The following is a 27,972-nucleotide window of genomic DNA, read 5'->3' as shown; positions in this document are numbered from 1 at the left end:
TCTTAGCCAGGCTCACACCTGGAGGCTGAATTTTGATGATTGAGGTTCAAAGCCAGCCTGGTCTGTGAGACTTACTTCCAATTACCTGCTAGAAAACTGGAAGTGGTGCTGTGGCTCAAGTGGTAGGGTGGTAGCCTGGAGCTGAAAAGAGATCAGGGACAGTGCCCAGGCCCAGAGTTCAAGCCCCATGACCAACCTTCCCCCCCCCCCAAAAAAATGTAATCTTTTGTTCATGGAATAAAGTTGGTTTCTATAAATATACCATATAGTTGACATAGGGAAAAACTAGTATTAAACTTTTTGGCGTTAATTGTTTGGATAACTTTCTTTTTCTTCCACAAGATGGTGCCTTATGGTGCCTTTGTAGTTTTTTTAATTGTTCTTAGTGAAATTATTTTTTTATTTATTTTTATTTTTTTTTTTAGGTACATCCACAAACCTATTAATCCTGATGAACCTCCATCTGCTGAACAGCCCAAACCACTGTACCCATATAGAACCATTGGTTGTGTTTTCAACCATCAGATGTTCCTAGGAAACTGCCAACCCTCAGATGCAGTAGAAACCTGCGTGTTTGATTTGAATGATGAATCCAAGTGGAAACCCATGAGCGAAGAAGCAATTAAATCTGTGTGTGCTCCAGGAGCTACCACGTCCCTCCCTCCTTTCCCACCCCTGTGCGCATCCACAATTGATGCATCAGTAACAAGTAATGAAATAGAAATGCAGCTCAGGCTCCTGGTGTCAGAACACAGGAAAGTAAGTAACTGATAGTTGATTGTAGGCTCATATTTTTTTTTCAATTTGTTTTATGTACTAAAGTGTTTTGTGTTTCGGTCAGTTGTGGGGCTTGAACTCTGGGCCTGGGCCCTGATCCTGAGCCCTTTAGCTTAAGGCTAGCACTCAACCACTTGAGCCACCGTGCTACTTCTGGTTTTCTGGGGTTAATTGGAGATAAGAGTCTCATAGAGGGACCGGGAGTTTGGCCTAGTGGTTAAAGTGCTTGCCTAGCATGCATGAAGACCCGGGTTCGATTCCTCGGTACCACATACATAGAAAAAAGCTGGAAGTGGTGCTGAGGCTCAAGTGGTAGAGCTCTAGCCTTGAGAAAGTCCAACGACAGTGCTCAGGCCCTGAGCTCAAGCCCAGGACTGGCAAAAAAAAAAAAAAAGTCTCATAGACTCTGGGGCTGGCTTTGAACCTCATTCAGATCTCAGCTTCCTGAGTAGCTAGGATTACAGATGTGAGCCACTGGTGCCCTACTTTTGGTTTGTTTTCTGTTTGTATGATAGTGCCAGACACTATCCTAGCTCAAAAAAGGCAAATATAGTCCCTACCTTTTTTCCCCCTTTTTCATTCCTGGTATTTACATTTCCTACTTGCTCATTAAGGTATACTAAAATTAGACTTGATGTCGCAGATGAAAATGTGGCAGTAATTGATACACTATCAACTTATTCCATATTATTTTCTCCCTTAATGCAGTCTGGAGTCATATTGGTTGTCCTAACTGAATCTTACATGATGGGGACATTTCAGTGAATTATCTATGAATGACTTCTGATCAAAACATTGTGTAATTTTTTTTTTTTTTTGTGGGTCATGAGGCTTGAACTCTGGGCCTGGGTAGTGTCCCTGAGCTCTTCAGCTCAAGGCTACCACCTCCCCCTTGAGCCAAGCCCCACTTCCTGTTTTCTGGGGTTAATTGGAGACAAGAGTCTCAGGTCTTTTTGTGCCCGGGCTGTCTTTGAACCTTGATCCTCAGATCGCAGCCTCCTGATTAGCTGATTATACATGTAAGCCATCACACCGGCTATTTCAATAAACTTTAACAACACGTCCTTATGACTTGTTCTCTTGCTAACTTAGCTTTTATATGAAATATTCTAGGTCAGACAAGTAATGCTATTAAAAGATATAAAGATATAAAGCATGTTAGGGGCCCAGGTGCAAGATCTGGTGGTGTAGAGTGGTTACCTAGCATGCATAAAGCTCTGGGTTCAATTCCTCATTACCACATTCACAGAAAAAGCTGGAAGTGGGGCCAGGAGTTTGGCCTAGTGGTAGAGTGCTTGCCTAGCATGCACAAAGACCTGGGTTCAGTTCCTCGGTACCACATACATAAAAAAAAGCCAGAAAGGAGGCTGAGGTTCAAGTGGTAGAGCTCTAGCCTTGAGATAGTCCAAGGACAGTGCTCAGACTCTGAGCTCAAGCCCAGGACTGGCAAAAAGAAAAAAACTGCAAGTGGTGCTAAGGCCAAAGATGGTGCCCAGACTTTGAGTACAACCCCCTGGACTGGCAAAAAAACAACCAAAAATGTTAGCTCACTGTCAAAAAATGTTTCAACTATACGTTACTATGAGAATTACATTAGATTTTCTTTTTTTTTTTTGTGCCCATCCTGGGGCTTGAACTCAGGGCCTGGGCACTGTCCTTAGGCTTTCCCAAGGCTAGTGCTCTACCACTTGAGCCATAACACTGCTTTGGCATTTTTTTCTGTGTAAGTGGTACTGAGGGATGGAATCCAGGGCATGCTAGGCAAGCACTCTACCACTAGGCCAAGCTCTCAGCTCTAGATTTTCAATATGAAAGATTATTGAAACATTTAACACATAGGAGATTTTTGTTCCAATCTTGTCTTTTTTCTTTTTCTTTCTTTCCTTTTTCTTTTTCTTTTTTTTCTTTTTTTTTTTTTTGTGGGTCATGAGGCTTGAACTCTGGCTGGGTATTGTCCCTGAGCTTTTCAGCTCAAGGCTACCACCCTACCCTTGAGCCACAGCCCCACTTCCATTTTTCCCAGTGATTAATTGGAGATAAGAGTCTCATGTTCTTTAGTGCCAGGCTGGCTTTGAACTATGATCCTCAGATCTCAGCCTCCTGAGCAGCTAGGATTACAGGTGTGAGCCACCATGCCTGGCTCCAATCTTGTCTTTTATAAATGTCTTTGATATGATACTAACCAGCCAAAGATAGAGAGGTTTAGACAAATTTTGTCTCCACAGCCTCGGTTCTTAAATTACTTGTACAGGGGTAGAAGGACTTCTTTTATTCTATTTCCACGTTTACACTATATTCCTTCCAGTCTTATCCCCTATGTCATTTTCTGCTCTCTCTGCACAAAAAACATCTTCCAGAGGTTGTCAAGATAGCATTAATTTGATTGCTTGCTTGTTGGATCTGAGTCTGATCTCCAGCCTTTTGGTGCTTAATTGGAAATAAGAGTTTCATGGACTTGCCTGTCCAGGCTGGCTTCCAACCTCAATCCTTAAATCTTAGCCTCCTGAGTAGCTAGGATTACAAGTGTGAGCCAGCCAGTTGATCTGTTTTCATGACATTTAACTTAAACCTCCTTCATTCTTCCTGTCAGCCTTAATATCCAAACCACCCACTAACAAAGTAGAGTCTTATTTCTCTCTTGCATCTCCCTTACATTTCCTCTTTTTATAAAGATTAAAATTTTGAAAGTGATATGAAATCATTTATAAGACTCAAACATTGCCCAATGCACCACTTTTTATAGAATTATTGTTTCTTCCTAGAAATGAGGAATATTGCACTTAACATCAGACTTTTGTGGAATATTAGTATTAGTATTTCCTCTTTATGAAGTGGCTTTTTAAAATAATTGCTCCATTAAAATATTTAATTATGTTGCACCCTTATGGTTTGTGTCTGCAATCCTAGCTACTTGGGAAACAGGGAGATTTTGGTTTAAGGGTAGAAAAATTGAAGAGACCCCCTTCAACTCTTGGGAACAGTATGTACTTGTTGGTCTAGCTTCATAAGAGGCTAAGATTGGATTACAATTCCAGGCCAGTCGATGAGACTTCATATCAAGGGAAAAAGTTGGGCAGAGTTGGGCACATGTCATCAACTACTATAGGACCTAAATGTGTCCAGGCATGTGTTTGGTTAAGAAATGCCCTACCTCAAAAAAAAACTGTAACAAAAATGATTCGAGGCTGAGCAGGTGGAGCACCTGCTTGATAAGTTGGATGTTCTGAGTTTACATTTCAGTACTGCTTGGATTTTTCTTTCCCTCCCCTCTCCCTCAGGCTTGTTTCTGTTTATTTTCTTGTCTCATTGCATGTAAAGTGATACTCAGTTCTGGCTTTAATTTGCCTTTCTGTATTAATTACAATCAAATCTTTTGTCTGTTAACCATGTAAATTATTTTTGTAAAAGGCCTTGATGAAAAAAAATATTTTTAAAGGGCTACTTAAGATGAAGAGATTTTGCAAGTGTGCCAGTTATTCACACTTACAATCCTAGCTACTCAGAAGGCTAAAACCTGAGGATCATGGCTAAAAACTAGTCCAAAAAGTCCGTAAGACTTGTTACCTCCAATTAACAGCAAATATCAGAAGTGGAGCTGTGGCTCAAGTGGTAGAGTACTAGCTTTTAGAGAAAAAGCTAAGGGAGAATATGATGCCCTGAGTTCAAGCCCCAGCATCACCATACAAAAAAAAGACAGATTGGGCCGGGAGTTTGGCCTACTGGTAGAGTGCTTGCCTAGCATGCACAAAGACGGGTTCGATTCCTCTGTACCACAAAGAGAAAAAAAGCCAGAAGTGGTGCTGAGGTTCAAGTGGTAGAGCCTTCAGAAAGTCCAACGACAGTGATCAGGCCCTGAGCTCAATCCCAGGACTGGCAAAATAAAAAATAAAAAATAAAAAAAAAAAATAAAAAAATTTTAAAAAAATGTTTAAAAACTTCCTTGGAAGCTGGGTGCTGGTGGCCCATGCCTATAATCCTTGCTGAGATACGAGGATCTCTATTTAAAGCAGCCTTGGCAGAAAAGACCCACTTAGTATTGTCTCACATCTATAATAATAGCTACTGGAGAGACAGAGATCAGGAGGATCACAGTTTGAAGCCAGTCCCCACAAAAAGCTTTCTAGACCTTCTCAACCATAGCTGGTTGTGGCCTATGCACCAGTTGTTTCAGCTACTTGGAACATATAAGTAGGTAGATAATAGTCCAGGCTGGTCCTGGGCATAAACACAAGACTATTAAAAAAAAAGAATAACTAAAGCAAAAAAGGCTTTGGGGTTGGTTCAAGTACTAGAGTATCTGCCTAGTAAGTTTGAAGCCCTGATTTTAAACTCCATTACCACACAGTCCACCCCCCCGCCCCCGAAAAAGAGAGAGAACATTGTTTAAATAGGTTTTTAAAATGTTAATATATTTCAATTTTCCTTTTGTTATAGGATCTTGGCCTTACTACTGTTTGGGAAGACCAACTTTCCTATCTTTTATCTCCAGCTTTGGCTTCTTATGAATTTGAGCGTACAACAAGTATATCTGCAGGCAACGAGGAATTTCAAGATGCCATAAGGAGGGCTGTGCCTGATGGCCACACATTTAAAGGGTTTCCAATACATTTTGTATATAGAAATGCAAGGCGTGCATTTGCCACATGTCTCCGGTAAGGTATCATTTCTGGATTCGTAATGTTTTGGCTTAGGAATCCTAGAAATCAGTCCGGTAGAATCCTGGGAGCTTCTGCAGTGACTTTATACTCCTGATTACAGATTTTGATTCATTGGGTCTGAAGGACAGCCCTGGATAGTCTGGAGTAATTTTCCCAGTGACTTTCCAGTGAGTATAGGCTACTCAGTTGAGAATCTCATCTTCTCTAGTATAATTTCTTTTTTTTTTTCTCCCTTTTTTATTGCTGGGCCTGGGAGTATTCAGTGCTGCCACTAAAAATTCTACCACTTGAGCCTCAGCTTTTTTGGTGATTAGAGTTCTCATGAACTTTTCTACCCAGGCTGATTTTGAGCCGCTATCCTCTGAGCTCAGCCTCAGGTGTGAACCACTAGCACCTGGGTGTTCAGGTATAATTCCTAAATTTATAGAATGTGAGGAAATAGTCGTGTGAATTGCTCCACTAAAATTCAGAGCCATTTTGATAGTTTTAAAATATTTAGTACTTAATTTATTTTATTTTTGTTGTTGGTCATGGAACTTGAACTCTGGGCCTGGGCACTGTCCCTGTGCTCTTCAGCTCAAGGCTACCACCCTACCCCTTGAGCCACAGGGCCACTTCCAAATACTTAATTTTTAATGTGGTTTCACTGTGGGATCAGTGCCCATATCCCTTTTCACTTTGGTGATTTCTGTGTGGTAGTACATGCCACCACATCCAACTTTTCACTGCTTCAGATAGAGGGTCTTGTGAACTTTTGTCCAAGCTGCCCTGAAATCATGAACCCCAATCTCTGCCTCACTAGTGGTTAGAATTGTATGTGTCAGCCAAAGCAATCTGCCCTAAATTGTTTTGTTTTGTTTTTGTGGGTCATGGGGCTTGAACTCTGCCTGGGTGCTGTTCCTGAGCTCTTCAGCTCAATGCTACCACCCTAACCTTGAACCAAGCCCCAGGTCCCTATTTTCTGGAGGTTAATTGGAAATAAGAGTCTTAGGTCCTCTTGTGCCCAAGTTGGCTTGATCCTCAGATCTCAGCCTCCTGAGTAGCTGGGATTACAGACAGGCATGAGCCACAGTGCCCGTGCCTGGACTAATTTTTTTTTTTTAATTAAAAAGAATACTAGTTACTTCTTAGTTGACTATATTTTCTTTTCTTTCTTTTTTTTTAATTTAGATCGCCTTTTTGTGAAGAAATAATTTGTTGCCGTGGAGACCAGGTGCGACTGGCAGTTCGTGTTCGAGTGTTTACTTACCCTGAATCTGCATGTGCTGTTTGGATCATGTTTGCTTGTAAATATCGCTCAGTATTATAAGGTTAACATTTCAATAAGAAGTATAACTGTCTCTTATTTAAATGTTTACACATTGTACATTATTAGCTGTTTGAATTTTTCTCATTTTAAAACCACTATCTTACTTGGATGTCTATTTCATTTTTGTTATAGACATGATTGGTAATGCTTTAAGAAATCATGATGTATGTATTTAAAAATTAAGGAGGAAAAACTTGTACAAATCTATATTGTATTAGTATGAACTAAATATATATTTTATTTTAATAAATGATACTTTGTTTCTAGTTATTCAGTAGTTTAAATGTGAATAAAAGTATACCTAGTTTTCTTTATATCAATAAGTAATCAAGGAGATGTTTGTGTAAGAGTTTGGGTCATAGTCGAATCAAAATGATTATTTTTCTTAGATAAATGAGAATATTTTGAGAATATTTTAACTTAGGAGAAATTACAGTACCATTGCATTAGTGAAAATACTTTTGCTTAACTATGAAAATACAAGAAAAGCATAAATATTAATAACAAAGCACTAGGAAGCACACAGATCATGTATATACATATTTATGTTAGACTGATTTGGGTAGATACTTAGGAAAACACTGTATATTGTGACACAGGAGTTTTTCTTTAGTTAACTGGTTTTTTTGTTGCTGATAAAAAAAAAAAAGATTCATTCTGCTGGGAGCAGTGGCTCACACCTATAATGGTAGCTACTCAGGAGGCTGAGATCTGAGGATCTTGGTTCAAAGCCAGCCTGGGCATTAAAGAACATGAGACTCCTATCTCCAATTAACCACTAGAAAATGGGAAGTGGGGTTGTGGCTCCAGGGGTAGGGCGGTAGCCTTAAGCTGAAGAGCTCAGGGACAGCGCCCAGGCCCATAGTTCAAGCCCCATGACTGGAAAAATAGAAATTCATTCTCTGGCTTACTTTTAAAACCATGTTTTTTCTTATTGATTGTGATAAAAACAATGACATACACCAGGTGCCAGTAGCTCATGCCTGTAATCTTAGCTATTCAGGAGGCCGAGATCTGAGGATCAGGATTCAAAGCCAGTCTGGGCAGGAAAGTTTGTGAAACTCTCATCTCCAGTTAACCACCAAAAAATCCAGAAGTTGAGCTGTGGCTCAAGTAGTAGAGCAGTGACTAGCCTTGAGCACAAAACTCAAGGACAGTGCCCCAGGACTGGCACAAAACAAAACAGTATTGGGCGGAGTGTGGGCCTAGTGGTAGAATGCTTGCCTAGCATACACAAAGCCCTGGGTTCCATTCCTTGGTACCACATACACAGAAAAATTTAGAAGTGGTTCTATGGCTCAAGTGGTAGAGTGCTAGCCTTGAAGAAGCTCAAGGACAGTAACCAAGCCCTGAGTTCAAGTCCCAGGACTGACCAAAAAAAAAAGTACTACAATGTATGTGGCTAAACAAAAGAGTCATTGTATGAAGCCTTTGGAAATAAACATGAGCATCACTCCGGGCTCTAATTTGTTTTAAAAACTGACCCAGTTTTAAAGTTATTTTTAAGTGAGCAAAGGTAAAGGTTAAGAAAAGACTGCTAGTTTGACTCTGGAAGAAGTGACATGTCAGGCTTGACTGTCGTTCAGCATCTCAGTGCACTTTTCATTTGGTTTTTGTGGTGATAGAAGAAACCAAGGCCTCACTCTTGCTAGGCAAAGCATACCACCGAGGTATACTCTTAGTCTGTTGTGCACAGTTCCTAATCCAGTAGGTTTGTCCATTGGTGGTCTTAAGAAAATTACTCTTTTCATTTTCATCATTTTAATTTCAGTACTGTAATAAAAATGATTTTTCAACTCGTGGATTGTTATTTGTTAGACAGATGCACTATCTCTAGAACCATACTCCAAATCCTTTTTTCCTTTATTATTATTATTTATTTATTTATTTTTGCCAGTCCTGGGCTTGAGCTCAGGGCCTGAGCACTGTCCTTGGACTTTCTCAAGACTAGAGTTCTACCACTTGAGCCTCAGTACCACTTTCAGCTTTTTTTCTATGTATGTGGTACAGAGGAATCGAACCAGGTCTTCATGCACGCTAGACAAGCACTCTACCACTAGGCCAAACTCCTGGCCCTTTGTTAGTTATTTTTTAGGTAGAGTATTGCACTTTGCTCAGGTCTGACCTCAAACTGTGATCTTCCTACCTCTGACCTACTAGCTGACATCACTGTCAAATGCCAGCATGTCTCACTAGCCCGTTTTATCTGGCCTCTATCAAGGATCCTCCCAGTGTCTGACTCCCAAGTAGTTGATACCAAAGGCATGAGCCACTACATCTCGTTGTGATTGATTTTTTCTTTAAAATCTAAATGTATTTAAAAATTCGTTTATGTTTTGGCTGTGTTAGATTTGAACCTGGTGCCTTGCACCTGCTAGGCTGCTGAACAACGTTTCTGGCTCTTTTTGCTTTCATTGGTTTTCAGATAGAGCCTTGCTTTTTGCCTGGGCTCATCAGAATGACATGTATACACCTCCACCATGCCCAGGTTTTCGTTAGTTGAGATGAGGATTCAAACATGTGCCCGCCCGACTTCAAACTACTATTCTCCTCATTTCCATCTATGGAGTAGCTAGGATTAGAGATGTGAGCCACCACATTCTCTTTGTTTTATTTTTTTGGTTGTTGTTGATAATATTTACAGCCAGGCGCAGTGGCTCACACCAATCCTAGCTACTCAGGAGGCTGAGATCTGAAGATTACAGTTCAAAACCACTAGCCTGGGCACTAAAGAACCTGAGACTCTTATCTCCAATTAATCACTAGAAAACAGAAAGTAGGGCTGTGGCTCCAGGGGTAGGGTGGTAGCCTTGAGCTGAAAAGCTCCGGGACAGCACCCAGGCCCATGACCCACACACACAAAAAAATATTTATAACTTGATGTAAAAGTCTGAATATTTTACAATCCTCTTACCAGTTTTCATGAAAAAAATATCGATTTTTCTTGTGAAATTGATATAGCTTGAAAGAATTAGTCTCTTTTTTTTAATCTGCTAATGCTACATATAAAGCTATCAAAGAGAGTTGCTTGTAATTTTGAACTTGTGAAACAAAGTATGAGATCCATAATAAGGCAAACTGTATCAGGTCAGATCAGGGCTTTCCTGATCCTGAGGACCACCTGCCTTGCTCTGTAAACCAGTAACATGTACATTCAATGTACTTTTCTTATAAATTTTAAAATAAATTTCCTTTTTGTGCACTTTAGTAGAGTCTGACGTTACTTTCCTCTAAAGATTGCTATTAAAATTTTTTAATTTATGTAATGTCTCTAATGTTGTTTTTGTGTGTGTGTGTCCCCCTACCCCCACTCCCAGATTCTGGGGCTTGAACTTTCTCAGGGACTGGGCACTATTCCTGAGCTGCTTTTGCTCAAGGCTAGTACTCTATCACTTGCTCTATCACCTGAGCCACAGGACCACTTCTGGCTTTTTTTTTTTTTTGAGTAGTTTATTGGAGATACAAGTTTCATGAACTTTCCTGCCCATCCTGGCTTCGAACCACAGTCCTCAGATCTCAGCCTCTTGTGTAGCTAGGATTATAGGCATAAGCCACCAGCTCCCATCTTTAAGGTATTTTTTATGTGTTTCATTTTGACAATATGATTTTATAGTCTTTTTGTAACATACAAGACTTAGAAGAAACACCTTTTTTTTTTAATTACTCAAGTACAAACTTGATAGAAGTAAAGGGCCCTGGTTGCTCATGCTTGTAATGGTACTACTTAGGAGACAGATCTGAGTATCATGGTTCTGATGGGTCAGGAAAGTCTATAAGACTTCCCCCCCCCCCCGCCCCCTTAATCCTGGGGCTTGGACTCAGGGCCTGAGCCACAGTCCTAGGGCTTTCTCAAGACCAGTATTCTACCACTTGAGCCACAGCACCATTTCTGGCTTTTTCTGTGTATGTGGTACCTTGGAATCAAACCCAGGGCTTTGTGCATGTTAGGCAAGCATTCTACCACTAGGCTATGCTCCCGGCCCTCCATAAGTCTTACCTCCAGTTAACCACCACGAGTTGGACATGGAGCTGTGGCTCAAGTGGTGGAGTGCTAGACTTGAGCACAAAAGCTCAGTCTGAGCCAGGTGAGGTGGCTCGACTGTAATCCTAGCTATTCAGAAGGATGAGATCTGAGGATTGTGGAGGTGTTGCTGAGGCACAAGGGGTTAGGGCAGTAGCCTTGAGCTGAAGAGCTCAGGGACAGCGCCCAGGCCCAGAGTCCCCCACTACTGACCAGAAAACCCTCAGTCTGGAACAGCACCCAGGGCCTAAGTTAAAGCCTCAGGTATGTATGCATGCATGCCTACGTGCAAAAACACGCGCATACACACAAAACACTTTTGAACTACGCACCATCCTAAGTAACATTCCAGATGCTCATAGTAGCTCCACATTTTATGCATTTCTAAAATCATATTTATAACTTGACAGTGCTTTCATTTGGAATGTACATTTCTACTGCCTATTACAGGCAACATTGGCCCAAATGAAGTGTTACTGACATTAATAGAGGTGAATTACAGAGCGGTTACAGTAACACAAGTTAGGTAATTTTTTTTTTGGTATGGTGTGCTGTCCCTGTGTTTTTAGTGCTCAAGCCCCAGCTCTACTTCAAACTTTTGGGTACTTAATTGGAAATAAGAGCCTCACCTATTTTCCCACCCAGACTGGCTCCAAACCTGGAGCCTCAGATCTCAGCCTCCTGAATAGCTAGGATTACAAGTGTGAGCCACTGGAGCCAGCCCATAGGCTTTTATATTAGAAAATTTCTTACAGGTACAGTATTTTTTTGTCAGGTACATGACAATCAAAAGAATTATCTTTGGGTCCAGAGTGATGATGCGTAATCCCAGATAGAAGGACAAGGCTTGAGGCCAGTCTGGGCAAAGAGTAAGTCTCTTATCTCAAATGTGATGACTCATGTACATAATCCAAGCAACAGGTGAAAGTTACAAAGTAATCTGAGACCAGCCTGGGCAAAAATCACATGATGTTTCAGATATACTACAAAGCCTAAAAGGCTGGGAATGAAGAAAGGGCTGGGAATATAGCTCAAGAACATAGAACAGCCAAGCACAGTGGCTCACGTCTGTAACCCTAGCTACTCAGGAGGCTGAGATCTGAGGATCTCAGTTCAAAGCCAGCCCGGACACTAAAGTCTGTGAGACTCTTCTCTCCAATTAACCACTAAAAAATGGGAAGTGGGGCTGAGGCTTCAGGGGTAGGATGATAGTCTTGAACTGAAGCACTCAGGGGCAATGCCCAGGCCCAGGGATAGGGTGATAGCCTTAAGCTGAATTGCTCAAGGACAGCGCCCAGGCTCAGAGTTCAAGTTCCATGGACCCCCCCCACCCCCAAAAAAGAACATAGGACATGTTTCTGATTTCATGCCCTTGTAAGCAAGTTTTAAAAACTACTTTTGCACAGTGACTACAATTTAATAATTTTGGTGGACTTTCAACAATTTTACACTTTCTACTTAAGTCAACAAATACTTAAGGAATTATATTTGTAACATGCACTTAGTTTTTGTATGGATAAAAACATGACTTTCCAACAGTTGTTATTTGAAGAACAACTTTGAATTAGCGAGGGGGTGTGTTAACATGGACAAACAAAAGCTATCCAATTTTAAAGTCTTAGCAGATTATTTGTAACACAACATCCTTAAACATTCAAAGCACATTCTACTTAAATAATAACATTAGATGTTGCTTAATATTTTTTCTGATATTTGACTGGCATATTCTTATAATTAGTCACATTTGCCTTAAGGTTGGTGTGTAAATTAACTTCTTGGCATACATGTTGAGATAATTGTGAATTATAGAAGAAAAAGGTAGAGGGCTATTGCTTTGACAGTTCATATAAATTTTGATGGAAGATTTCTTTCTCTTAGCTAGGTGTGGTGGTATACGCCTGTAATCCCAGCACTGGGAAGGCGGAAGCAGGAGGATCTAGAGTTTGAAGATAGCCTGGGCTCCATAATAAGATGCTGACTCAAATACTTTTTTTTTCTGATTAATGAATTCAAATTAATACTCTAAATCATGTTTTTTTGTTTGTTTTGAACAGTACTGGGGTTGGAACTGGGGGCCTTGAACTTGTAGGCAGGCACTGCCACTTGCCCACATCCACAGCCTTTTAGTGTGTTTGTTTGTGGGCACATTTGAATTTCTACTCAGTGTACACTAATGGTGAGGAATGCATGGGTCATGTGATTGTCTTAACATTTTGGATAATTTTCCCAAGTACCTACATCATTGTATAATTCCACCTGCAGTGGATAGACCTTTCTGATTTCTTTACAGCCTTTGCAACACCTTTTAACTTTGGTACTAGGGCTTGAACTCAGAGCCTGGGCATTGTCCCTTAGTTGTTTTGTTCAAGGCTGATGCGCTACCACTTAATTTACAGCTCTAGTTCTGGCTTTTGGGTGATTAGAAATAATAGTCTTATGGACTTTCCTGCCTAGGCTGGCTTTGAACTTATCTTCAGATCCCAGCCTCCAGAGATTATAGGTTAGGATTACAGTCATGAACCACCAGTGCTTGGCATTTCTTTATGTTTTTGTGGTGCCAGGTGATCAAAATCAGGGCCTTGTATATGTCACATAAGCATACACTGAACTACAACCCCAACTCTGCACTTGTTTCCCTACTTTTATTTTCAAGTTATTCATTGCAGGATAGAAGAGGTGCTTAAGTCGTTGAGCAAGTGGTAGGACCTTGCTTACCAAGGGCAAGGTCCTAAATTCAAAATCCAATCTCCCTCCCTCTCTCTCTCTCTCTCTCTCTCTCTCTCTCTCTCTCTCTCTCTCTCTCTCTCTCTCTCTCTCTCTCTCTCTCTGTGTCTCTCTCTCTGTGTCTCTCTCATACACTCACAATCCCCACAAAACCAAAAATAATTCATTGCAAGTGTATATCACACATATCTTGAAATCTTGATGAATTTAATTATTCTAATTGTTTTCACCATATTCCTTAGCAACTATGTCACTATGCGCTATTTAATAGCACAATGCTAAATAGAAGAGGTGAACACTGAAATTGTATCCCATTTGAATCCTTGTCTTTCACCCTCTACTAATATCAATTCAAAGTGATCAAATACCTTGAAAGTATAACCAGAAACTTCAAACCTACTACAGGAAAGAGTAAGAACACTAGAACTGGTTGGTACAGGCAGAAGCTTCCTGAATAGAACTCTTAAAGAGTAAATAGGAGGCCTGGGAGTTTGGCCTAATGGTAGAGTGCTTGCCTAGCATGTATGAAGCCCTGGGTTTGATTTCTCCCTACCACATACACAGAAAAAGCCAAAAGTGGTGCTATGGCTCTAGTGGTAGAGCACTAGCCTAGAGAAAGCCCAAGGACAGTGCCCAGGCCCTGAGTTCAAGTCCCAGGATTGGCAAAAAACTTAAAGTAGGGACTGGGAGTGTGGCTTAGTGGTAGACTGCTTGCCTAGCATGCATTGAAGCCCTGGATTCAATTCCTCAGTACCACATAAACAGAAAAAGGCAAAGGTGGTGCTATGGCTCAAGTGCTTGAGTGCTAATCTTGAGCAAAAGAAGCTCAGTGACAGTGCCCAGGCCCTGAGTTCAAGTCCCAGGACAGGCAAAAAGAAAGAAAGAAAGAAATAAGAGAGGATTGGCTAAAAAGCTTCCTCGCAGCAAAACCTAGTCACAGCTGAAAAGAGCGTATAGAATTGGAAAAGAACTTTGTCAATGATCCTTTTTCTGACTGGGTCTAATAACTAGACCCAGCTGGGTCTAGTTTAAAAACTAACCCAGCTGGGTGTGCTGGCTCATGCCTGTAATCCTAGTTACTCGGAGGCTGAGATCTGAGGATCAAGGTTCAAAGCCAGCCTGGGCACAAAAGGATCTGAGACCCTAATCTCCAATTAAGCTCTAGAAAACGGGAAGTGGGGCTTGACTCCAGGGGTAGAGTGGTAGCCTTGAGCTGAAGAGCTCAGGGACAGTACCCAGGCTGAGTTTAAGCACCAGGACCTATAAAAATAAACCCACCCACTCTCTGGCACCCTGGGCACTGGTGGTTCATGCCTATAATCCTAGCTACTCAGGAGGTTGAGATCTGAGGATCATGGTTTAAAGCCAACATAGGCAAGAAAGTGTGAGATTGTTAACCACCACTGACCAGCAAAAAGCTGTAAATGGAGTTGTGGCTCAAATGGTAGAGCCCTGAGAAGGAAGCTCAAGGATGGTGCTCAGGCCCAGGGTTCAAGCCCAAAACCTGCACACAAACACACAGACGCGCGTACAATCTATAACCTAATTAACAAATGGGGAAATGGACTGAACAGATACATCACAGCAGAAGTACACAGAAGTGCCCAACAGATACACGAATAAGTGCTCAATATCTCTAGCCATAAAGGAAGGCAGATCTTAAGATTCCATCTCCTATCAGAATGGTCACTATCAAGAACACACACAACCACAAATGGTGGCAAGGGTGCAGGGAAGAATATATCCTAATACAGTATTGGTAGGAATGAAAACAAGTGTAATGGAAATCAGTATGGAGATTCCTCAAAAAAACTAGAAACAGCTGCGTGCAGTGGCTCACACCTGTAATCCTATCTACTCAGGAGGCTGAGATCTGAGGATTGTGGTTCAAAGCCAGCCTGGGCACTAAAGACCTGGAAACTCTTACCTCCAAATAGCCACTAGAAAACGTGAAGTGGCACTGTGGCTCAAAGGGGTAGGGTGGTAGCCTTGAGTGGAAGAGCTCAAGGGACAGCACCCAGGCCAAGTCCAAGCCCCACGACCGACAAAACAACAAAAAAACCTAGAAATAGAACTAGTATAGGATCCAGTGATACCACTTCTGAGCATGTACCAGAGGAATGCCAGTCAGGACACAGTAGATACACTTGCACACCCATTTTTTATGTATGTATAATATATTGTACACACACAATAAATAATAAAATAACAAATTGAGGCTGTGAAGAATTATATATAGAAACATTACAAAACATTGCTAAAGAAATTAAGGGCAAGCTGGGCGCGGTGGCTCATGCCTATAAGCTACTCAGGAGGCCGAGATCAAAACCCGCCCGGGCACAAAAGGACCTGAGACTCTTATCTCCAACTAACCCATAGAAAATGGGAAGTGGAGCTTGGCTCAAGGATAGAGCCTTGAGCTGAAGAGGTCAGGGACAACACCCAGGCCCAGCGGTAAGATGGTAGCCCTGAGCTGAAGAGCTCAAGGACAATGCCCAGGCCAAGTTCAAGCCCCAAGATCCACAAAATAGAAAAAGAATTTAAGGGAAAAGCATACAGCTTAGTCGTAGAGCACTTAGTTGGCATGTAAAAGCTCTGGATATAATCATCAGCATTACCAAAAAAAAAAATTGAAGACATAAATAAACTGCACACCCATTTTTACTGCAGCACTATCCACAATAGCCAAGCTATGGAAACAGATGCCCTACAACTGATGGATTGTAATGTATATATACCACAAGAAAATGTGGTGTATACACACACACACACACACACACACACACACACACAATGGGATATTACTCAGCCACTAAAGAAATGTCATTTGCAGGGAAGTGGATGGACCAGAAACCATCATATTAAACCATCTACATCTCTCATATACATCTCTCATATATAGATGCTAGACCTAAAATATAAATATATGCATAAGCCATACAGGGCCACCTGTGAATATGCATATATATGATCCATTGGATTAAACTTTAGGGTATGCATGTGTGAGACATGATGGTAGAAACCCTTTAAACAATATACAAAAAATATTAAGAAACATTTCTTGTCTGGAGTATTGGCAGATAAGTAGAGAGGAAGAGGGAGGGCAAATACAAAATATAAATGTCAAAATGGAACAAGGCTACATAGACTTTTGGAAAAGGAGAGGAAGAAGACACATGGCAGAGGGGTGATTATGATCAAAAAGCATTTTTAGGGCAGGAGTATGGCCTAGTAGTAGAGTGCTTACTAGCATGAATGAAGCCCTGGTTCAATTCCTCAGTGTCACATACACAGGAAAAAGCTGGAAGTGGTGCTGTGGCTCAAGTGGTAGAACTCTAGCCTTGAGCAAAAGAAACTCAGCTCAAAGACAGTGCCCAGGCCCTGAGTTCAAGCCCCAGGACTGGCAAAAAAAAAAAAAGAAAAGAAAAAGAAAAAGAAGCTTTGTATACATAAATGGAATTGTGAAAATGAAACTCCATTGTACAACTAGTGGATGTTAATAAAAAGAAAATGTGAGATTAATCTTGTCTTTTTCCTAGTCTAAGGGACAGCATTCATTATGCTGTAGTTCAGTATGTTAACTGGATTTTACCAAGAAGTTTTTTTCAGGGTCAAGAGCATGGCCTAGGGGTAGAGTGCTTGCCTAGCATGCAAAAGATTCAGGTTTGATTCCTTGGTACCACATATATAGAAAAAAGCTGGAAGTGGTGCTGTGGCTCAAGTGGTAGAGTACTAGTTTTGAGGAATGCCTAAGGACAGTCCCCAGGCTCTGAGTTCAAGACCCAGGACTGGCAAAAAAAAAATGTTTTTTTGCTACACTTAAAAAGAAATGATCTTAGGCCGGGAGTTTGGCCTAATGGTAGAGTGCTTGCCTAGCATACATGAAGACCCGGGTTTGATTCCTCGGTACCAGATAGAAAAAAGCTGGAAGTGGTGCTGAGTCTAAAGCAATAGAGCTCTGGGCTTGAGAAAAGTCCAAGGTCAATGCTCAGACCCTGAGTTCAAGCCCCACAACTGGCAAAAAAAATTTTTTTAAATCTTATTAGGAAATGTATTTTATAAAAATGCTTTTTTCCTGTCTTGCATGATTTTTATATTAATAAAATGCTACTACATGAACATAACTGATTTTCAAATAGTTAATTAACCTGAAGTTTCAAGGATCAGTTGTGCTTGTCTTGGGGACAATTTTCTTCTATTTTATGAAGTTTTTTTCGTTGTTTTGTTTTTTGATTTTTAGGGGTTTTTTTTGTTAGTTTTGATTTTTTTTTTTGTCAGTTGTGGGTCTTGGACTCGGCCTGGGCACTGTTCCTGAGCATTTTAGCTCAAGACTACCACTCTACCACTTGAGCCTCACTCAGCTCCACTTCTGGTTTTCTCTAATGGTTAATTGGAGATAAGAGTCTCACAGTCTTTAGTGCCTGGGTTGGCTTTGAACCTCGATCCTCAGATCTCAGGATTACAGGCATGAGTCACTGTGCTTGGCACTTTCTTTCCTTCTTTCTTTCTTTCTTTCTTTCTTTCTTTCTTTCTTTCTTTCTTTCTTTCTTTCTTCTTTCCTTTCTTTTCTTTTTTTTTCAGTCCTGGGGCTTGAACTCAGGGCCTGAGCACTGTCCTTGGGCTTTCTCAAGGCTAGAGCCCTACCCTTTGAATCTCAGCATCACTTCCAGCTTTTTCTATGTATGTGGTACAGAGGAATCGAACCTGGGTCGTCCTGCATACTAGGCAAGCACTCTACACTAAACCACAGTCCTGGCCTGGTAATTTTTATTTCTATTTTTCAGTGTACCCAGGACCTGGTCCAACATGATTTGAATTGTTTTTTTGTTCATTTTTGTTAAATACACATTGTATCTCAAAATAGAGAAAATTGTAAAACTGGTGTAGAGAATTCCCATATCTTCTACATACATCCTACATATATTCCCATGTACCTTTTTTTTCTCTTGAGAATTTTCCATTTTTATTTATTTTTTAATTGTTGGAGTGATATACACAGAGGGGTTACAGCTACATTCATCAGGTAGTAGGTACATTACTACTTGAACATTGTTACCCCTTTCCATGTTTTTCTCCCACTTTCTCTTCCCCTCCCCCTCCCCAAATTTTCTATTTTTAAAACAATTTTTGTATAACATCAAACCTCTGGGAATACTCAAGATTGAACTTGCATAGGCAAGCATTCTACAATTTGAGCCACTCCAGGCTTCAGCTTTTAGGATTTTCTTTCTTTTTTTTCTTTTGCTAGTCCTGGGGTTGAACTTGGGGCCTAAACACTGTCGTTGAGCTTTCCTCAAGGACTTGAGCCATAGCACTATTTCCAGCATTTTTTTTCTTTTTCTTTTTTAAAATGTATGTAGTACTGAGGAATCAAACCCTGGTCTTCGTGCATGCTAGGCAAGTACTCTACCTCTAGGCTAAATTCCCGGCCCACTTTTAGGATTTTAGGATTTTCTGTTTTACAAAAGGTCTTAGGTCTTTACATTTTGTCTTAGGCTGGTCTTGGACCACGATCCAGAAAGTTGTTAACAGAAGTATATATGGGAATTCTCTAATAATACGATATAAGTTAACTTTTGTAATTTCCATATGCATAAAACAGTGGATGGCTTAGAATTAAGATCCATTCCAAATCTCTTCCAAATCTGTGTGTGTGTGTGTGTGTGTGTGTGTGTGTGTGTGTGTGTGTGTGTGTAGTTCTGGGGCTTGAACTCAGTACCTGAATGAAGCTCTTGTTTGTTTTTTCCTGTGCAAGGCTTAAGCTATACTTCTTAAGCTATAGTCTCACTTTTGGCTTTTTTTTTTCTTTGCTGCTTAATTGGAAATAAGCATCTTACCGAGTGCTCTTCCCCAGCTGATTTCAAACTACGATCCTCAGATCTCAGCTTCTCGAGTAGCTAGGATTACAGATATGAGGCACCAGCACCCAGCTGAAACTTTTTTTTAATCACTAAAAATTCATAATGTATAATTATGGACAATGAAAAAAAAAGAGCATGCTGTTCTATGTTTCTCCTTTTCGGTGCACTTTTCTAGGTGAATGTGCCTCTTAGGAACAATTGTCTGCAAGTGCCTGGGATAAGTTTGAGCCGCACAGACTCTGCTCCCACAAGGCCCTGCTCTCTCAAAGACTTGGAGCAGCCACACGCCTAGAATATGAAGCATGAAGTACATTTATTCTACACAAATGATAAGTAAATATAAAATAAGAAAAACTGCAAGGATTCTATTGTTAATAAACACACCAAAATCAAAGAAAACTATAGGTCAACACATGCCACTACTAACTAATCATCTCTCAATACCTTGGAGACATTTACTTGTTAGTTTGAATTATTCAGGCATTTTAACAGTGAAGAAAACTCTTTAAGCCTGGTACTGGTAACTCATGCTTGTTATCTTAGTTACTCAAGAGGCTGAGACCTGAAGGACTGAGGCGCAAAGCCAGCTCTAACAGAAGAATCCATGAATTTATTTCCAAAGTAACCATTAAAAGCCCAACTGGAGATATGCTCAAGTGACGGAGCACTAGCCAAGTAAGCTCAGTACTGGCAATCAAAAAAGGAAGCCACAGAAAAAAAATCAATGATAGAAATTAGGACAAAAAGAGGTAGTGCTGTGGCTCAAGGGGTAGGGTGGTAACCTTGAGCTGAAGGGCGCAGGGACAATGTCTAGGCCCAGAGTTCGAGTCCCGTGAAGAAAAAAAAATTAGAACAAAATATATCCAATATAGGAAATATTTTTTTCTTTTGAGGCAAGGTTTTATTATATAAATCTAAGCTGTCTTGAACTCATTCTGTAGACCAAACTGGCCTGGAACTCATGATCTTTCTGCCTCCTCTTCCTAGGATTTACAGGCATGTACTACCATGCTTGTTGAATTTAAATCTTTAAATTTGAATTGAAGATGAGGAAGTGGAATGGTGTTAACTTATTGTACACTAAGAATATAACTTTGAATGGTTAGAGTTCTGTGATAATGAGTGATGGAGCGTATAAAAATTCCAGCGAACAAAGAGTTTGGCCTAGTGGTAGAGTGTCTGCCTAGCATGCATGAAGCCCTGGGTTTGATTCTTTGGTACCACATGCATAGAAAAAGCTAGAAATTGTGTCGTGGCTCAGGTGGTGGAGTGTTAGCCTTGAGAAAGCCCAAGGACGGTGCCCAGGCCCTGAGTTCAAGCCACAGGACTGGCAAAAAAAAAAAAAAATCAGAAAACCAAGAGCTGGTGGCTCATGCTGTAAATCCTAGATTTTCAGGAGGCTAAGATTAGAGGAGTGCAGTTTGAGCCAGCCCAGTCTGGTAAAGTTCATGAGACTCTTACTTCCTGTTAACTACAAAAAGCCAGAAATAGAGCTGTGGCTTAAGTCATAGAGTGCTAGCCTTGAGCAAAAGAGGTCATGAACAGTGCCCAGACCCCAAGTTCAAGCACCAGTACAGGCAGCAAGATAAAAAAATTGCATAGGGTACTTAAAATCATACTGAACACCCTATCTTTGTACTATCGTTGGACAGAAAGTGTCAAAGGTTTAGCCTATATAATGACTAGAATTATAATGGAAAGTAGCTATGGTTTTTAAGATTTTCCTTCTACTTATTCTAATTTTAGTTGTCATCTTGTCTTGATTTAGATTTAATTACATACAAGCTCACACAAGGCCAAAGACTTACTTTAAATGTAGTAGATCATAGCCATGATTCATACTTTGCAAAATGAAACCAAACCAAATAGACTTTGTGTGTGTGTGTGTGTGTGTGTATAACCTTCTTATGATTCACAGACATGTTTTCCTGGGTCTTCGTGCATGCTAGGCAAGCACTCTACCACTAGGCCAAACTCCCGGCCCCTACTGTGAAGTTTTCATATGCTGATATTGGAATGAAAATCTGCCATATTATTTTATAAAGTATGTCAATAAACTGAAAACATGAGTCAACTCTTATTTAAAAAATTATGATAATGCCCTCTGCCAAAAAAGCATATGTAACACACCAAACTGATCAATTTATATTTGTTGGAAGACAAGGGAGGTTAGTTGCATTGTAGGAAAATGAATCAAGCTTCCAGAGTACAGCACTGAACCTCTGATTTATATTTTTTCCTCAAGAAGAGATCCAAGTTGTACCCCCCCCCAAAAAAGGAAAACAAACTTATAAAAACATTTAAGCCTGTTGCTGGTGACTCAAATCTGCAATCCCAGCTACTCAGGAGGCTGAGATCTGAAGATTGTGTTCAAAGCCATCCCAAGAAGGAAAGAAAGGCCATGAGAGTCTTATCTAAAAAACAAACCCCAAAACTGGAAGTGGGAGGGCTAGCCTTGTGCAAAAGAGTTTAGGGACTGTGCTTCAGAGTTCAAGCCTCCTGACTTAAAAAAAAAAGAAAAGAAAAAAAGAAAAAGAAAGCCCCCCCACAACTACAGATTTTTTTTTTTGCCAGTCCTGGGCTTGAGCTCAGGGCCTGAGCACTGTCCTTGGACTTTCTCAAGGCTAGAGCTCTACCACTTGAGCCTCAGCACCACTTCCGGATTTTTTGTATGTATGTGGTACCAAGGAATCGAACCTGGGTCTTCGTGCATGCTAGGCAAGCACTTTAACCACTAGGCCAAACTCCCGGCCCAACAAGGGATTTTAACATGGTATTTCTTCCACTTTCTCCCTTCTTCTCTCTCTAGCTATCTTTACTTGAGTATCTGCTGTTCTATTGCAGAACAGCTGTGGGTTCCTCAGTTCCTCAGTTCCTGTAAAGCAAGGAGAGAAACAACTGACTCTAATTGTCCAAGCGCAATACTACACACGGCCAGCAGGTGACAGTATGGTCCATCAGACCATGTCACTGTTTTCTGCATGAAAACTTTGAAATCCCTTCGTATTTTCAAGATTCATACAATCAAACTCTCAGAAATATCATGGTTTTGATGAGAAGGAAATATAGTTATATATGTCTCACACATAGAATCGGGAAGATCTTTAAGGCCTTTGGGGCCCTGACATACAAATACTGCTGAACTTAGAGACATATAGGTGGTTCTTTTTCAGGGGTGGTTTGACATCTCTTGCAGTGGAATCCTATGAGGGAGCCCTTTCCAGAAAAGGATTTATTCGGGGGAGATCAAACTGCTGGCCCCGTACAAGATGGAGGCATGCGGAGACACGGAAAAAGAGAAAGAGCAAAAGAGCTACTGTTCTATTTCCTATTCTTCCTTTCGGCTCTTTTACTTCTGTTTTGCTCATCCCCGCTGTAGGCACACTGATAACTAGTGATTCTATTTACAAGATGTAATTTTCCCATGTCAACCATGAAAGGGTCAATAACGAAAATGTTCTTGCTGGATGCGTTTAACGCAAGACTAGCCTGTGACCAATTAAAGTCATTTACCCAATGAGTGATTGTTTTATTTAAGAATTATTTATCCCTTAGATGTTTTATTGCACTCTTAATGGATCCAGCGAGGAACCCCCCCTCCCCGGAGTTCTTCATTTCATTCCAGGGTAATTGCCTGCCCTCGGTGCAGTGCTGTTCCTGTGACTGTCAATCCCATCTCTTACCAGTAGGCTGGGTTGATTGGGCTGAGTTTGGTCACCGGGACAGCTATTAGTTAGTGGTGGGGCTAGTGTTACAAACGAACCCCAGGATGAACTCGAAATCCGGAACACGTGATAGGATCCTCATCCTCACGGAAGATGCAAGTGAGGAGAGGGAATAGCCAATACGTTTAAAAACCAGGCCCGGGCACGATGGTGTGCACCTGTAAGGGCGCCAAGGCGGGAGGATCCCCAGTTCAAGGGCAGCCTGGGTCACCCAGCAAGTGACGAGGAGCTGCCGCCGCCCGGGAGGGGCGGAGGGGCCTGGCGTGGAGGCCGGGGGCCGCTGGGCTTCACCAGGAATTCAGTCCGGGTTCCAGCGAGCCGGGTCCCGGGGAGGTCGGAGACGGCCGCCTTCCGTCCTCGGGGCGCGCTCGGCCCCGCCACGGCCCGGGAGCGCACCCCGTCCCCCCCCGCGCCGCGCCTCGGCCCCGGGCCCGCGCCCGCGGCCGGCCGGCGCCCCCGCCCTCGCCCCGCATCGCCGCTCTCCCCCCGGGGCGGGCGCGGGGCGGGGCGAGCGGACGCCATCGCGTCGCTGGCGGCCGGCGGCGGCGGCGGCGGCGGCGGAGGCGTCCTGGGCAGCACCGAGCGGCCGCCCGGCGTCCGGGCCGCCCGCCCCCGCCTCAGCCCCCGCCTAGTCCCCGCGGCGGCGGCGGCGGCGGCGGCGGCGGCGGCGGCGGCGGCGGCGGCGGCGGCGGCGCGCGGCCGGGTGGGGCGGCGGCGGCTCGGGGATGAGGAGGCGGCGGCGCGCGGAGACGATGCTCCGGAGCTGAGCGGCCGCGGCGCAGCGAGCGGGATGGCGGCGCAGGCGGCAGGCCCGGCCAGCGGCGGCGGGGAGCCGCGCGGGGAGCCGGCGGAGCGCGGCGCGGCCGCGGGCCCGCAGGACTCGCTGAGCCTGGCGGAGATCCTGCGGCTCTACAACCAGCCCATCAACGAGGAGCAGGCGTGGGCCGTGTGCTACCAGTGCTGCGGCTCCCTGCGCGCCGCCGCCCGCCGCCGGCCCCGCCGCCGCGTGCGCTCCGCCGCGCAGATCCGCGTCTGGAGGGACGGCGCCGTCACCCTGGCGCCCGCCGCCGGCGACGACGGAGAGCCGCCCCCCGCCGCGGGTGAGGCCCGGCGGGCGACCCCGGGACGGGGAAGGCCGCGGAGGGGCGGGCGTGGGCAGCGGGGTCCGGGAGGACCGCGAGGGAAGGTGGGCTGGGGCGGGGTTGCCCCCTGCGCGGGGCCTGAGCCGGGCTGCGGGCCCGCGTCCCTCCGGCCGGCCGGCCGGCGCGTCCCTGCGGTGCCCGCCTGACCGGTGCCGGGCTGGGGCGCCGGGCTGGGGCGCCGGGCTCAGGTACCGCGCGGGCTCGCGGCGGGCTCGTTCCTTCCGAGGCTGCGGGATGACAGCTTTCTAAAGAGGTCAACGCCTGGCGTTGAGCAGAGAACTGTTTCTTGGACTTGAGAAGCCACCAGAGCCCCGAGGATTCTGCTGTGGTTTTAGAGGGAAATAGACTCATGATGTTGGGAGGGGAAGGGGGGTCCTGGAAGTCAGGAAATGGATTCACTTGTCTATTAAAGTTTGTTGAGATGAAACACATCTCAACCAGACGTCCAGCGCAAGGAGTCAGCTATTGTCTACCGTACATTCCTCAGGGTTTGTCACCTAAACGGTGACACACACAGCCAGGCGCTTACTCACTTGCCTTCACTGAAGAAGAGAAGGTTGATAATAGGCTGCTCCTACCCGGTTTTTTTACCCATTGCCATCTTTTGAGAGGCAGGTCGAGGAAAAACAGAGAAAAACAATCCACCCTCTCTCCCCAGAAATTGTCAAACTGCCTAAGGTGAAAGCTGTGCTCCAGAAGAGTCACTAAAACGACATTTAGAGAAAATCTTTTCCTAAACTGGTGAAAACATCCAAGATTATTTTTTCATTCCACCAGACATTATACATGTCTTTCTTTTGTGTTAATTTTATTTTGTTGAAGGGACACACGGAAAGCCTAAACATTTTCCCTTTAATGGGATATCAGGTAATGATTTGGTGAATGAGTACATTCTGTGGTATTTTTATGCTTTTGGAATAATTTTTATTTCATATTGCCTTCAGATTTGATCTGTTTTGTGGTTGTGTATTGGGTAGAGTAGTAGGAAGTACTTGGGTTTTGCTTGTTTATAATACACACACATATATACATATATATATATATTTTTTTTTTTGCTAGTCCTGGGGCTTGAACTCAGAGCCTGGACACTATCCTTGGACACGTTTTTTGCCCAAGGCTAGCACTCTGCTACTTGAACCACAGCTCCACTTCTGGCTTTTTTTTTGTGTATGTGGTACAGAGGAATTGAACCCAGGTCTTCATGCATACTAGGTAAGCACTCTACCACTAGGCTACTCCCGGCCTTGCCAAGGTGTTTTAACTGATTCAAGAGGAACTGGTGTTCAAGTTACTTTAGAAGCATCATTGGGAATGGTTTTGTCTAGAAAGAACAAATCTCATGGCTATATTTCTTAACAGTATGTTGTCTATTTAAGACTGATAGATTGGCTGGTGTCAGTGGCACAAGCTTATTTATAATCCTGGCTATTAAGGAGGCTGAGATCTGAGGATCACACTTAAAAGCCAACTCTGGAAGGAAAGTTCATGAGACTATTATCTCCAATTAACCACCAGGAAACTGAAAGTGGTGCTCTCGCTCTAAGTCGTAGAGCACTAACCTTAACAAAAGTGTTCAGGGACACTTGGCCAAGTCCCTGAGTTCAAGCCCCAGGACTGACCAAGAACAGAAACAAAAACAAAAACTCTGATAGATTCTTTGGGGGTGTGTTTTCTTTGGGGAAAGGTGTTGCTATTAGAACCTTACGTTGAGTGGATATTTGCAGCATTAGTGTGAGTAGTGCCATGCTGGCCTCAAGTGCAGTAAGTATGCTGTGAAGAAAATTACAGATGTTTTCTGGAAACAGTATATTGATCATCATTATTATTTTTATTATTTTGGTGCCACTGCTGGAACCTGAACTCAGGGCCTCAAGCTCTCATTTGGCTTTTTTTGTAGAAGGCTAGTGAGCCAAACCTCCATTGGCACTGGTCAAATTAGAGATAAGAATCTTACAGACTTTTCTCCCCAGGCTAGCGGACTTTGCTGCCTGGGCTGCCTGATCCTGAGTAGCTAGGATTACAGAAGTGAATTTCTCAGAGAATCTGATCAAAGTTGTTCATAGCATCTTCAGCATTTCAGAGCCTATCACATATATTGTTGTTTTTTTTTTTTTTTACTAGTTTATTTCTTCTTAGTGTTTAGGAGTAGTTGTTGGTCTGTGGAAGACATGTTGCCTTTGGTTGGTTGGTTGATAGGTTGGTTATTTATTTATTTTGATGTTGGTCCTGCATCTTGAACTCAGAACTGTTCTTGATCTTTGCTCAAGACTAGCACTCTACCATTTGTGCCACAGCTGCCACTTCTGGCAATTTGTGTGTGTGTGTGTGTGTGTGTGTGTGTGATGTGGCTTGAACTCAGCCTGGGCGCTGTCCCTGAGCTCTTCAGCTCAAGGCTACCACCCTACCTCTGAGCCAAGCCCCACCTCCCAATTTCTAGAGGTTAATTGGAGATAAGAGTCTCAGGTCCTTTTGTGCTGGGCTGGCTTTGAACTCAGATCCTCAGATCTCAGCTTCTTGGGTAGCTAGGATTCTAGGTGTGAGCCACTAGTACTTGGTTGAATCTAAATCTTAACATCTAGGCTTTATAGTGTTAAGGAATGACCTTGAGGAAGTTGCCTAACTTCCAATCTGCTAGGAAATCAGAGTATCTAACTTATTAGGTAAGAAATATGAAGAGACTAATACTTCACTGACTTTCTTATCCTCTGGTCCTTTGTCACAACACCATAGTGCCTCCTCTGTATCTTCACTCTGAATTAGGACAGATGTCTAGGTCACGCTTTCTCAGCCTTGGCATGACTGACGTTTTTGGCTCAGGAATTCTTTGTTGTGGGGCTGTCCTGTGAGGTACCGCCAATCTCAGCATTGCAGATCTCCTGGCTGGATGCCAATCAACCCCTCCCCCAATCAGGACAAGAAAAAGTCTTCAGACCATGCCATCTGGACCATGCAAAATTGTCCTGGTTGAGAACTGGTCTAGCCAGTGATGGTTGGTGCCCATGTCTGTGTGCAGTGTGAAGCAGGTCTTGGCTCAGGCCTCAAGCCAATCAATCTGTCTGTGTGCCACTGTTAATTCTGCTGTTAGGAGGACTGAGTGAGTGACAGTGACCCTCACCCCCACCATCACTATCATCATCATCACCACCATCTCAGCCCAGGAAAAGAAAGAGCATAGTACTTGCTTTACTGGCTTGTTTGGGGGCTGGAAATAGTAGTAACTGAACACACACACGCACACACACACACACACACACACACACACACACATACATATTTTTTTTTTTGCCAGTCCTGGGCTTGAACTCAGGGCCTGAGCACTGTCCTTGGGTTTTTCTCAAGGTTAGAGACCTACCACTTGAGCCACAGCACCACTTCTGGTTTTTTCTATGTATGTGGTACCAAGGAATTGAACCCCAGTTTAGTGCATCCTAGGAAAGCATTCTATCACTAGGCCAAACTCCCAGCCCAGGTAATTGGTTTAACACTTGATTTTCCTCAGTGTTTATGCAATGGACATTGCTGTAAGGAAAGTTTATTAGGCCCAAGTTAATGAAGTTCCTTTCATGTCTGGATGACCGAGGCCTCACTAGGGTGCCTCCACTCGCAATCAGCTCCCATTTTAGCATCTTTAGAAAGTGGTGACTGATGAAATATTTAGATGTCCCAGATAATCACAGGATTAGAACATTGATTTTTCTGGGATGACACAAAGGACTCTTAATAGCAGAATGTTAGCGATTAGATTGATCGTTCCT

General features: G+C 42.9%; 2 protein-coding genes across 13 annotated transcripts in view; both read left to right on the top strand.

Annotated features, from left to right (window-relative positions):
* Cep76 (centrosomal protein 76) overlaps positions 1–20,172 on the top strand; it is a 38,769-nt gene extending 18,597 nt beyond the window's left edge. For 4 of the 9 annotated variants that reach the window (XM_090353439.1, XM_090353443.1, XM_090353442.1 and 1 more), the window contains 4 exons: positions 426–759; positions 5,212–5,429; positions 6,606–6,721; positions 12,644–12,734. In XM_090353439.1, the coding sequence (XP_090209565.1) occupies positions 426–759; positions 5,212–5,429; positions 6,606–6,721; positions 12,644–12,669 (694 nt within the window). In that variant the 3' untranslated portion in view covers positions 12,670–12,734. Of the gene's footprint in view, positions 1–425; positions 760–5,211; positions 5,430–6,605; positions 9,981–12,643; positions 12,735–19,525 lie in introns of those variants that run through there. The other 5 variants (XM_090353441.1, XM_090353447.1, XM_090353440.1 and 2 more) reach the window with 5 other exon arrangements.
* A 3,642-nt stretch (positions 20,173–23,814) lies between these two features.
* The window catches only part of Spire1 (spire type actin nucleation factor 1), a 141,172-nt gene continuing 137,014 nt past the window's right edge, over positions 23,815–27,972 (top strand). The window contains exon 1 of one of the 4 annotated variants that reach the window (XM_090353434.1): positions 23,815–24,175. In XM_090353434.1, coding sequence (XP_090209560.1) covers positions 23,866–24,175 — 310 coding nt within the window. In that variant the 5' untranslated portion in view covers positions 23,815–23,865. The remainder of the gene's footprint in view (positions 24,176–27,972) is intronic. The other 3 variants (XM_090353435.1, XM_090353436.1, XM_090353437.1) reach the window with 3 other exon arrangements.

The sequence above is a fragment of the Megascapheus bottae genome, chromosome 19 (assembly GCF_031878675.1).
Source record: "Megascapheus bottae isolate mThoBot1 chromosome 19, mThoBot2.hap1, whole genome shotgun sequence".
NCBI classification, from domain to species: Eukaryota; Metazoa; Chordata; class Mammalia; order Rodentia; family Geomyidae; genus Megascapheus; species Megascapheus bottae.
The sequence above is the reverse complement of the archived record's forward strand: the minus strand, read 5'-3'. Positions and strand labels throughout refer to the sequence as shown.